This window comes from Antedon bifida, chromosome 1 (assembly GCF_963402885.1).
Source record: "Antedon bifida chromosome 1, ecAntBifi1.1, whole genome shotgun sequence".
Classification (NCBI taxonomy): domain Eukaryota; kingdom Metazoa; phylum Echinodermata; class Crinoidea; order Comatulida; family Antedonidae; genus Antedon; species Antedon bifida.
The window spans coordinates 21,816,794-21,830,045 of NC_136226.1; the positions used below are offsets into that span (position 1 = coordinate 21,816,794).

The 13,252-nt window shown below is 32.3% G+C and overlaps 2 protein-coding genes across 3 annotated transcripts in view; one reads left to right on the forward strand and one right to left on the reverse strand.

Moving 5' to 3' along the window:
- Positions 1–13,252, reverse strand: part of LOC144845837 (uncharacterized) — a 339,583-nt gene that overhangs the window by 200,072 nt on the left and 126,259 nt on the right. The gene's annotated exons all lie outside the window — the stretch shown is intronic.
- Positions 1–13,252, forward strand: part of LOC144845374 (cubilin-like) — a 108,135-nt gene that overhangs the window by 16,619 nt on the left and 78,264 nt on the right. For both annotated transcript variants that reach the window (XM_078702663.1, XM_078702673.1), the window contains exons 3-14: positions 69–257; positions 465–503; positions 1,178–1,279; positions 2,762–2,865; positions 3,945–4,074; positions 4,462–4,636; positions 5,401–5,532; positions 7,473–7,568; positions 8,876–9,003; positions 9,130–9,316; positions 9,839–10,374; positions 10,734–10,896. In XM_078702663.1, coding sequence (XP_078558789.1) covers positions 69–257; positions 465–503; positions 1,178–1,279; positions 2,762–2,865; positions 3,945–4,074; positions 4,462–4,636; positions 5,401–5,532; positions 7,473–7,568; positions 8,876–9,003; positions 9,130–9,316; positions 9,839–10,374; positions 10,734–10,896 — 1,981 coding nt within the window. The remainder of the gene's footprint in view (positions 1–68; positions 258–464; positions 504–1,177; positions 1,280–2,761; positions 2,866–3,944; positions 4,075–4,461; positions 4,637–5,400; positions 5,533–7,472; positions 7,569–8,875; positions 9,004–9,129; positions 9,317–9,838; positions 10,375–10,733; positions 10,897–13,252) is intronic.

The following is a 13,252-nucleotide window of genomic DNA, read 5'->3' on the forward strand; positions in this document are numbered from 1 at the left end:
ACCATGAATCTTTAGTACTGTAGTACTTTTTTTGTGGAATTAATTGCATATATATTGTTTATAAATAGATTGATGAAAATTCAGAAGCAATTAAGCAGTTACAAAGTACAACTCCTCCTCCAGATGTGAGTGATCAGGTGACCCAACTACAAGGTGATGTTACATCATTGCAAGCCAGGGTTACTAACCTTGAAAACAACGGAGGTGCTACAATTCCACCAGACTTTGATTCTCGATTAAGTACTCTGGAAAGTCAGGTAAAATTAGCTAATGATGATATTCATTTGCTGTGAACACATTCGTTATTGGCCGTTTCTACATTTAGCTAGAATTTACATAAGCAGTTGAATTGTTGGTTTCTACGATTGTTTCTACAATAACCAGCGTTTTCTATGGTTGTTAAATTACTCTATGATCTCATAATATTTACAATGTTTAAAATCTGATTACAATTTGCATTTCAGATGTCCGACCTCCAATCTGAAGTTAATGGTATTAAGAATGTGAGTTTCATATTAGCTTTTTTTTTTATTTTTCAGAGAATTACAAAAATCATGACGTTATGCTCATGGTAACCTTACATAGGTCCTTTTTCTGTTGCGAAAAAAAATAACTGGTTATTAAAAGTGTAAATAAATTAACCCCAATTTAACAGGTTATCGCTGTTAACGTTTAGCTGCAACAGAAAATAACTGTTATTTGATTGACAGCCTAGTATGAAATTGAATCAACTACACTATCTACATTGAACCTAATACTATATCCTTTGAATTGACCACCAGAGCCCATTGCATTTTATGTAATGCTAACTACCACCAACTGATTTAAACAGTTATTTTGAGAGCACAAATTTACTAGAAATGCAGTTGATATAAAAATTATATTTTAAATCTAGTTTGAAATAAACAGTTTATTCAGCACGATGCAGCAGAAACAAATTAATTACCATATCATTGCCATTTAATTGATGTAATATGTAATTGGTCATTGAAAATAAGCAGCCTCTTTTATTTTTTTATAAAATGTTGTGTAAAGTTGTTTAAATTTTTAAAAAGTATATCATTTAAAAATGTTTATTATCACAAGTAAATATACATTTCTAATTTGTGTTTTAAATTCAGGTTTGATCATATTTTATTTTATGTGATAACGTTGTACATGTTTTTCTATTACCAAGGATCTAGAATTGAACAATTGTGCAAGTAATCCTTGTCAAAATGGAGGTTCTTGTGTCAGTATGTATAGTGGCTTTTATTGTTACTGTACCAGTAACTGGAAGGTAATTTTACAGTTCTTAAGTTACTTGTTTAAATATTAACAATATCATATCACTCTTTGCCATAAACCCCTTCAAACAAATAAGCTTTGAATAACCTACCACTGTTGTTAAAGAATACAATAAAAATAGCAGTATTGATTATACTTTTGCAGTTGACCATACCATGACCTTCCAAAAAGAAATATAAAAGTTAAAGTAAGAAAAGTTGAGAATTTTGTTTTAAAAATGAAGAAAAATGTTAAAAAACAAGTAGATTTGAACTTGTCATCATCACTTTGAACGAGTTAGTTTATCTATGGAAATGCAAAATGCACATTGTACGTAGATATAAACGCAAAATTGGTACATTCTAATCAAGTTACAAAATGTACTGTGTACCTTCCGAAACAAAAGTGGCTGGAAAAAAAAAAGAATAATACAGAAAAACAAAGATCCTGACTATCACATTCAATGGTTATTCGCCAAGTTTATATAACAATTAGGCCTAAACAAAATACATAGGAAAAGAATGAACAAATATAGAAAACAAAGAACATATCAATCAAATCAAATAAATCGTATTCCCTAAACAATAAAAAAACATGTACAAAGGTCATAATAGTCAAAGTAAAACAAGAAAATAATAGAAAAAGCAAAACACAATTAATTAAGAGTTAAAAGAGAACAAGGTAGGCATACCCTTTTTATTCTAATATTATTTTGTTATCAATAGGATATTTTTCCAGAGAGTACACTAATAAGTTTGATTATGATAAACAAACTGCAAAAAATTGAAGCAAGCCATTATGATTCTATATTTAAAACTAATCTAAAACTCTTTTTTATTGTTTTATAATTTATGAAATAGAATGGATGAATTAAAATTATATTTAATAATATGTGCATAATAAATAATGCATATATATTTAATCAAATACATCACCACTTATTTAATTCATTATTATAAAAGATTGTGTTATATAACCCAGAATTGTTGTAATAATAGTTGTTTTCATAAATAGGTAACAGTAGTGCAATGTGGTACAATAATGTATGCTCAGTAGCTATTGTTGCATTGCACTACATATTCATGAAAACAACTATTATTTTTTATTTATATAATGATTTAGTCTAAAAATCATGTAAGGAATTTAAAAAAAATAAAAAACGATGCCTTCCATATAACTAGAGAAAGTGTGCTGTGGTTGCCAGTCTTGGCAATGAACTAGTGTGTGGAATAGCACCCTACTGGGTAGTCCCTCCTCCCTCCCACTTTTGTTCTTATCTTGTCATTTGAATGATGTCGTACAAATGGAATGATTTGATTAATTGATTATCTTGTTATACTTTGACTATTATGAGAATATTTTTTATAGCTTGCAAAACTGATATGTGAAATCTCTTTATTTCTACAACTTAAATTGGAGAATTTAAATTGGTCATGGCCATGGACTATGTATTTTCTCCAATAGTTATTTATAATTGAAATTTTGAATTGTTTAGGGTACAACCTGCAGTAGTGATGTAAATGAATGCTCTTTAATCAGTGGAGGTCCTGATGATTGTCAAAATGGAGCTACCTGCACCAATACACAAGGAGGCTTCAGGTAACATAAACTTTAGCAAATATTTATCTTCTCTGAAATATTTCAAAACAACAAAGTATTCAGTAAATAATTGAAGAAGTTTGAAACCCTGGATGTTATATAGGTATTGCTCTGTTTAATTCACCTACAGATATTTACCCAAAATAGATATCAATATAAGAAAACTGGTAAATTTGAACATCATAAAATTACACAAAAGTACAGAGTAAGGCCACATATAAAAAATACTTGTTTATCGTCACCGCCTGCCCCTGGATCTTGGCCCTTCTCTGATTTTTAAAAATGACATCATTGGTAATTTTGTGCGTATGTAAAATCCAAGGAACATAAAATCAGGGTACGTATTCTGTAATCACAGGACTGATTTTACCATGAGCTTTGAAGGATTTTTTTTAATGTCCAGCGGAGGCAAAATACAGTCCCCAATTTGGCGAAGAGGACAACATTTATTTGCCAGGATTCCCCAATTGCTGTTAGTGATTTGGTGAACGACTAGCACGAGTCTTATATACAACAAAATGTGTTTTATAAATTTTCTGTGAATTATGCCAAACCAAATGTTTTTCAATGAATGATGGCTAGAGTTTAGTTCAATATTGATGGTTAACCCCTCCCATAATGTACAATTAATTTGTATGGAAAAAAAAACCCTTCCGTCCTTCCGTTTTTTGAGGATGTGATGCTAAATAAGTATTTTTTTATATGTAGCCTAATAAAGAAAGGGATGATATTTGTTTTTATGTGTATCAGTTTTTAATCGGTTATGTCATTTTGCGCCGTTTCTGTTGCCCAAAAATAATCGATTATAAAAATATTATTCCTGCTCAGCAGGAACAGGCCTTTAGTGTTGTATTTTGTTCGAAAACCTTTGGAATTATTATTTAAGAGCTGATTTTCGTTTATTTAATGAAATTGGCAATATTTAAATGGGTTTGTTCTTTTATAAGCATTTAAATGCTTCAAGAATTTCCCCTTTTCTTGGTTAAAATAAATATTTTTATTTGTTACTTTCATTTTAAAATTGTTTATGTAAAAACATTGTTTATGTAAGAAAATAAAAGAAATTGTCATTATCATAGTTGTTCATGTGCACCCAATTGGTATGGTCCAAAATGCACAATTCAATATGATGATTGTACAACAGCATCTAATACTGAACTTTGTGGACATGGAACATGTGTTAACTTGAATCGAGTAGTACCTGGTCAGGTGAGTCTATCTCTTTATTATGTTTTTTTGGTGCATGATAATTATGTAAATTGTGTCAAACAATACTTCTCAATATTAGTATAAAAGGTTCATCTGGATCTCTGTATAGTATTATAGTTTTACGGTTTTATTCCCTTTGGATCATCCAAAAGAAAATACTTCTCAATTCTCAATATTGTTCTGATGCAGGAGAAAATTATATGACTCAAACTATATTTATTGTTATATTGATTTAGTTTATATGAAATGCACGTTCTAGTGTAAAAAAAAACAATTCTTATTCATTCTCTTTTACTGTAGCTATCACTTATTTGATTCCTCCATTTTTGTTTCAATATTATGTCTTCCCAGCTTCATCTATGCAACATGATTTTTCTTTATTATTAGGCCAAGTATGATTGTATATGCTTCGAAGGATGGCAGCAATCTGCAAATGCTGCCAACCCAGCCTGTACAAGTGATGTTGATGAATGTCAAGCTAGGGTTTATCCTTGTTCCAGTGATCCATATGTTCCTTGTATTAATGTACAAGGATCGTATTATTGCAGCACATGTCCAACTGGTAAGAATATTTGTATTTATAGCATAAATGTGTTTTTCTAATTATTTAAGCCCTATGATTTTAGTAAGAAACTTTAACCTTTACTATCGAGGTGAAATTCTCAAATTAGGGTTTTCAAAATTATGATTGAGTTGGATAAAACTTTTGGTTAACTAGAATTGAGCCTATTTTAAAGACACTAGACCTAGGTTTTTTTTAACCTAATAAGGTCACACCGTAAGTACATTTTATGTTAAAATAAATACCATATAGACCTATTGCGATAATTTTTTTCGTCTTTAAACTGTTAAAAATGATTCTTATGATTTTAGCGGCCCGCTATAAATCCCAACATGCATCTCGCACGGATTGATATTTTCATATTGTGATGCGATGTGATGCACCCACTTCAATCGATTGCATGAAAGGGTAAACAAATAAAAGAACTGTAACTTTTCAGAAAAAATACCAGGTCTTACCAAACGGATTCTGCCAAAAAAGGAAAGACAATCTTCGAACGCACATTTAAGAGGAGAAATGACCTGGTTTAATGTTTTTAAAGTTATATATATATATGCATTATTTTTACAAAATGTCAAAAATTGCATGTCTAGTGTCTTTAAAATACCCAACGCAGTAATTAAGAATGGAGAACATTAATTGATCCTATGAGATTTTAAACAGTTCATAATATTTGAAGCACTCATGTAGGGCCCTACCAAAACATTTAGTGTGTCAGATGGACTTGCTTTTGCATCTAAAAATTCAAAAACATTGTTTATAAGGTTACACTGGAAATGGACATCAGTGTGCAGATATTAATGAATGTAATACAAATAATGGAGGGTGTTCACAGTTTCCGTATGTTACATGTACAAACACACAAGGCTCTAGAACATGTGGACCATGCCCAGCTGGTAAGTTTGTTTTTTTTGTTTGTGCCAATGTCTATTAGTCAGTATTTTGGTCACCAACAATTCAAATATCAAAACCTTCTGATATTAATTTTTACATATTTTAGTTATTCTATATTTAGTGTTGTCTGAACCTTGAACCTCCTCCTACGATAATTGTTTTTAATAGCTGAAAACCGGTTGACAAGTTCGAGTACAGCATCACAAGGCCAAAAAAAAAATTTATTGTGTTGGCCACGTTTTGGGTAAATCCCAAAAATGGGTACGTCGGTAGGAAAATTTTATTTTATTTTTTTTTTTTAGACCAAAAATGTGTTGCCGGCAAAATAATAAAAAAATTGCACAAATGATGCTTAAAAGACTTTTAAAAACACTTTTCATAGCACCCTAGGCTCACGCTAGCTATAAATATTGTTTCAACAAAGTTTAAAAATAGGTTTATTAAATAAACGTAGGCCTAGCTTTTTTAGGCAAAGGCCTAGTGCTGCTAGGCCTAGAGGCTCTAGCTAATTATAAGCAACAACAATCAAGATCGAAATAAACTATTTCCGTGTTATATGCTACAAAATACGCGAGTTAACATATTATTCCATACGTAATTACACTGGCATTAAATATATAACATTAAAATGCCTACAGGCCTAGCGTGCATGCCGGAACGGGTGGATTATCGCTATATAAATAACAAGTTTGAACAATAGAGCTTACATCAATCTTTGGTAATTTTTTTTTTAAACGTATAGGCCTACTTGCTTGGCGAATCCATGCCTTTTAAATCATTTAACAAGTTTGTAATCGGATCGTAGTACTGTACAGTAAAACCAAAAAGCACCGCCTCAACAACCTCGTGCGATGTACGATCTGTTGTTCTTTGCAGCAGATCAACATTGGTTGAGTCCATTAATTATGAGAGTGTTTCAAAATGTGATAACTATTTAAAACGTGTCTCAACTACAGTACTGTGTAATTAAAGCGTTTATTTAGTTAAAACTTGGATCCCCTCAAAATTGATAATATTCCGGTTATCACGTGATTGATTCACGGTTGGTTGCACACTTGACACTAGACTTGCCGAAAGTCTGTATTTTGTTATGTCAGTCGGCGTGTCGATTTTTGTCCTGAAACGCAGACTTGTAAGACGCGTATACAAATCGATTTGCAGACCACAAACATCCGATAAGAATGACGTAGATTATCATACCATATTTGGCTTGGGAGACTGTGCAGGGGTGACTTTGTAAGGGGCGACTTTTTATTTGGGCGACTTTGTGATGGGACGAATGCGCAACCGGATAATCGTATGCACCAAGAATTCTTGGTGACAAACCATGTGACTTGTACGTGTTTGCCAAGACGGTGTTCCAGCTCAAATGTATATGTATGAAATGCCATATGTGCCAAAATAATCTTTTTACTAATATTAAGTCAAAACACCGTCTAGAACCCAAGACTATCGTTACATGTACTGTACTATTTCAATCGACTATGACGGTGACAGTTTCAACAAAGTATTAAATCGCAATGTTTTACTGTGTTTAGTGGTATATTATTTGTAAAACAATTAATATTTCGTTACAGAATGGATAAAGAATATATTTTTAAATTGTTCCTCTTTGCACCCATCCTCTTCCCCATCCCTCAACCCTAATGTTACATGCAAAACACAAATTAAGTTTGTTTAAATTTGACACAAACTTCTCTTTCGGAAGTAATTCCCAGGTTGCTAATTTTAGTTGAGTACATAAATCACTGTCTATTTATTCGTTCATGTCAACAACATGTATTATTGCCCTGCGATACTTTTGAAATAGCCAGTTTTTTAAATGCTGAAATTACTATGCCATCTGTGGGCACAAACTAAATGGTCTAGCAATGTAAGTAATCATCTAGTAATGGTAATTTTGCTTGTTTTAATTGTTTGTTGTTGTGTTTAAACTATACAGGATATGTTGGGGATGGTGTGACATGTACCTACATTGGTATGTGCTCTCAAGACAATGGTGGCTGTAGTCCATATGCAACATGTACTAATAACCAAGGTTCGTTAAAGTTACGTTAATTCTTTGATATCTACTCCTGTGATATCTACTCCAAAAAATAGATTTAACAAGGTGTTTATTTTTTGGCCAAAAATGTAGGCGTGTGTTTCAAGTCATAACTTAGCTGCTCATTAAATTTTCAGTCTCTGTATGTGACAAAACTTTGTCATATGTGACAAAATAAATTGTTCACTCATTGTCTATAATTATTTTTTATGTGTAGCATATCAACATTACACTATCGAGCTTTGTGTCTGTTATTATATTTCCTTAAATAACAAAAAGGGTGTTAGGTATTTAACACATTTGAATTTGAATAGGTCAGGTTGTATTTTAAAATGATTTGAAGGATCACTAAGATACAAACAAGTTTGGGTCATTGTTTTACAAGTCAAACCTGTTGCTGTTTATCTATAAGGTCATCTGAATTATGATGGTTTTATTGTGGGTGATTTTGACAACAAACACAATTAAATTAAATCCTCAAATAACATTATTAATGGGCACTAATCAAATATATTCATTGTTGTTTCAAATTGTGAACATGCATTTTATATTATAAGGTAAGGAAATAAAATCATCAAATGTGTCTAGATTTAGGGTTCCAGCCCATAACACTCTTTCACCTCTCCACTCCCCATACCTCAACATCCTCCATCTGCTCCTGCTCATTTACTAATAAATGTTAAATACTGTTATTAAAACAGTTATTATATATATATCTCATCTTAATTGTTTCAAATTAATTAATTTAGTTTCAGTATATCACTGTGCGCACAGAATTCATGTTCTGTGCCTATGATCTCTGGTGCGCGTGCGTACAAATGAGGACTAGTGCTGTTCTGCCGTACCATGCCGAAAGTGTCAAAGAGTCGCTATCCAAGTTTGAACAATACCATGAAAGCCCCAGTGGTCTAATGGTTAGGAAAACTGCATATCAAGCAGACAGTCCGAGTTCGAGTCTCGGTTGGGGCGACTTTTTCTCATTCTCACAGATTTCCTCATCTTTATCGTTTCAAATTAATTAATTAAATTTCAGTATATCACCGGGCGGTTTAGAATTAATGTTCTTTGCCTGATGTGTTTATATATATATATATATATATAAACACTACAGGCACAGAACAAAAATGTATTAATTCATTTGAAACTATAACATGAGGAAATCTGTGAGAATGAGAAAAAGTTGCCCCAACTGAAATTGTACTGTTTAGATCTCATCAGTGCAGCTTAGGTTTCGAGATGATATGTTCCGCAGAACTGTATATATAGATATATATTCAATTATTTTCTATTTCTGACTAAAGGAGTGCCATCTGGAAGGGTATGTACATGTTTACCTGGATATACTGGAAATGGTGAAGGATCTAATGGATGTACTTCAACAGGTGGTGGTTCATGCGACAACAACCCATGCGTTAATGGAAGATGTCAGGTTGGAGTTTTTAACACTAGATAGAGTTTGTGTTTATGGATTTAGTACTATTATTTTACATTGAAACACTGTATTAATATAAACAATTATTGATAACATCATTCGCTTAATTTAATTTTACTTTAGGTGTCTGGATCAACATATATTTGCATATGCGAGCCAGGATATGAAGGAAATAATTGTCAGAACAATATTAATGAGTGCAGCAGTAATCCTTGTCAAAATGAAGGAACTTGCACAGATGGAATCGATGGATATACATGCTCCTGTGCATTAGGGTATACTGGAGATAATTGTGAAGAATATGCCTACAGTATGTATCTACACAATTGAATTATTCATGTACATAGGGTTGTTTTAATTGGCATATACAGGCGAGGGAACATTTCTTTCCTTTTTATAGAAATGGGCGGTGTGGAGTGTTTGGGCATGTCTGTTGTATATATTCCATACATCCAGTTGAATAAATAAAATTTGATTTTTAACATAACCAAATAAGTATTTTTCCAGGTGAAATTAAGAAAAAAAAAATTAAATAAAAGACTCTCATCTTCCCCCCTCCCCCCCCCCCTTATTATCGGAAATGTAGTTGTGTCTGGATGTTGAGTTACATAAATATGACCTTGTTAGGTTGAAGTATCTGCAACCATAAATTGCCACAGTTCTGTTGATGCTCTTGGCTGAGCACTGACAACATTTCTATTGTAAAGTTTCATTTCGAAATTGTGTAATTGTTAGGTTAACCTGGTTGTCAACTCAAGCTTAAAATATGTAGTAGGTTCCTCAAAAGGTTTTTATGATTACCATTATTATTGTTGTTTTTACAATTTTGTAGGTTGTAATGTCCGCTACAGAAGTCAAACAGGTTCATTCCAATTTCCATCAAGTGGTAGTGATTACCCTCATGGTGTTAGTTGCGCTTGGGTTATAGAGGTTGATTCCAACTCTGTTGTAGAGATTAATTTTCCCCAATTCAGTGTTGAAAGCCATCCAGAATGCGCATATGACTTTTTACAAATTAATGATGGTCCTACAGCAAGTGATTATTCGTTTGGTCGATACTGTGATGCAAATCAACCACCACCCACCCTCACTAGTACCTCCTATGAAATGTATTTTTGGTTTAAATCTGATGTCAGTGTTGCTTCTGATGGATTTACTGTCAACTGGGTCAGTAAGGCACCCGTTTGTGGTGGTGATTTAGATAATGCAGACTATGGTTTCATAAGTTCACCCGGGCACCCTGGAAATTATCCAACAAATCGAGACTGTGTATGGCGCGTAACAGTGGATTTGAGGAAAGTCATTACAATTGCTTTTGGCACACTTGAACTTGAACATCATGAAACCTGTGATTATGATTACCTTGAGGTAAGTGAGTAAGCTTACTTGTAAATGTCCTAGTGAGTGTCATAGTGCTGACATCCCTTGATACTCGGAAACGACCAAGCGTTTTTCAGCTCTTGCAATTCAATGGTTAACAGGTAATTTCAACCAAACGAAAATTAATTTAAATGATGATTTTATGATTGATGTGCATTTATTTTGTTCTTATGTATTTTTATATGGCTTGTAAATTGCTGAAATAAATGTATAGGATAACATAGACCCGATTTCCACACGCACATAATTTCAATGTTAGTTGATGAGTTTAAATCTAGTGTATTTTTTTTAAAATATGTGCATATTAAAGTTTTTTTGTTTTTTTTAAATATTTATTTTTTAAATAGATTCGTGATGGTCTATCTGATACATCACCATTACTTGGCAGGTATTGTAGTACAGTAAATCCAGTGCCAGTAATCACTATTGGTCCGTATGCCTGGTTTAAGTTTCACAGTGATGCATCATTAACTGATAGAGGCTTTCAGATCACCTACACTTCAAGTCTATGTAAGATATTTCAATATTTTTAATATAGATATATACATATATAAACAGAAATTGCTTACATTGAGGTGTAATATAAAATTTGAGATGAACCAGAGGAATTATATTTTAGCCCTGAAAAAATTTAGTTAAGGAGAATCTCAAATGTTATAATACCTATAAAAAAGGTCCAGTCCTAGCATTATCATCTTACTAGTCCGGTGGCAGAAGAGGAGTATCACCATCCAAATTGATCAAGGTAGGAAGTGTTTTCGAGATATAAGGAGTCAAAGTTCAAAATTGACCTTTTATAACAATGTATTATAATTATATATATAGTATAACCAATTTATGGAAGCACAATTTGGTCTTTTAATACATTTTTATGGATAGAGGTATCTATTCAGCCATCTAATTAAAACAAATCTTTTGCGATTAAGGGTCAAATGTCAATATTGACCAATCATAAAATTGCAGTGCTGCAATATTTTGAATGTGAGTGTAATGAAATGAACTATCTGATTTGATCTGCTTTTTTATGTTGACAATAATTGGTTATTTGCACTTTGTGGACATAACATCGTATAACTTTGTCAGAAGAGTGACCTTAAACTGTAGATGTGCAGGAAACTTTGTAATATGACTTTAGAGTCGTGCAGCGTAAGTTACGCGCGATGTTGCTCATAAATTCTAAGCAAAAAATTATTTTTCAACGAAACTTTATGAAATTGTATTTAATAATACATGGAGCAAATTTTGACATGATAAAAATAGCGTGCTACAAAAAAATTATTATTATTTTATTATATTATTGAAATTTCAAAATGTGCAAAATTGATACATTTCAGTAGATTTTTGATTAACTTTAATTGCAAAATAATGACGCTTGTGCATGTTAAACTTCAATAATCGTGTGCTAAATAATAGGTGATTTATTGCAAATTTGTGAATAAATATACCTATTTTTAATCAGTTATAGCTCCTCCTTTTATAAATGTATTATGGAATCTGATGAGTTGTAGATATCAATTGATTGAAATTTGTACCTACCGAATGTTCTGACGTCACCCTATGGCCACTCAAATTTTTTCACTTTGGTACTAGTTAATCCCATTTAATAGAGCACATGCGCTTATGCTTATCCCGTTTTATGTCTTAATTGCAACTCGCCTTGAAAATTATATCACTGACTAGCAGGTACCCTTCCAATGGACAGACACTTGTCATTGTGAGAGTCTAACAAATACACAGAGTATTTATATTATAAAATCATGGATTTATAAAGCGCTGTATGTTGTGAAACTCTCTCAGCGCTGATCATAATAAATACAGTAGAAACTGCAGGAAAAAATTAAACCCAAACCGAAGTATGGGGAAACACCCTTGTCGGTAACCAGAGTTAGGTCAAAATTAAACCCTGGTGAGCACCAGTTGTTGCTTGGCCCGTCATCCCGAGCGCATCCTACCCTAGTAAAGGGTCTTTTAAACAAATTTTGGCTTAGTGCTATTATAGATATTATTGTCGCTATAAAAGGTTTTAACATTTTTAGAAATGATAGATCAAAATAGGAAAGGGGGTGCGGTTGCTCTATACATAAATTGAATGGTTAACTATATTTTAGAACCAATAACTGTTAACTTATCTCTTACAGTACAGCTTAAAAGTACTTCAACAGAACCCATGTTCCAGCTTCCATTTGTCGTACAGGAGTTTCTCTAGAAAACTTTAAATTTAAATCAATATATCTATGTTAAAATATCCCAAAATAATATTGCGTAAAAAGTAATTCTAAATATGGCCCTATATGAACAAATCGGCTAACACCGCTAAAATAATACATTCGTTTTTAGCTGAGGTATTGTTTTTGATCCTGATACTACATTGTTTTGCAATGAATCTATTGTAATGTGTTATAAACAACATTGTTATCAATGAATCAAGGGGAACAATGATTGAAAAATACAGCAGTTATGTCTGATATTTTTATTTAGCCTTGCTAGCTAGGCCCAGAGTCTAGCGATTAATGTTTAAGAAAAACAACGAAGTACCATGCACCCTACACCTTTGAATTTGTACAGAGTGCCTATTTAGCTTGCAGTAGTAGTACAGTAGATAGTAGGCCTACCGTAATTGAAACCTATGAAATATGTGAAAATGCAATAAAAATATATACTAGGCCTACGTCACACATTTAGCCGGTGAACCTCAGTGAAGTGGGCCAATTTTTTGATTTGCATCATTTTTATCATATCGTTTAAAACTTAACCAAAACGATGTTTAATTTGATTAATAAAAAATGTGGCCGTATAATATTTTTATTGCATTTAAGGCAACATTCTGACGTATTTCATAGGTTTCATTTACGGTAGGCCTAATTTA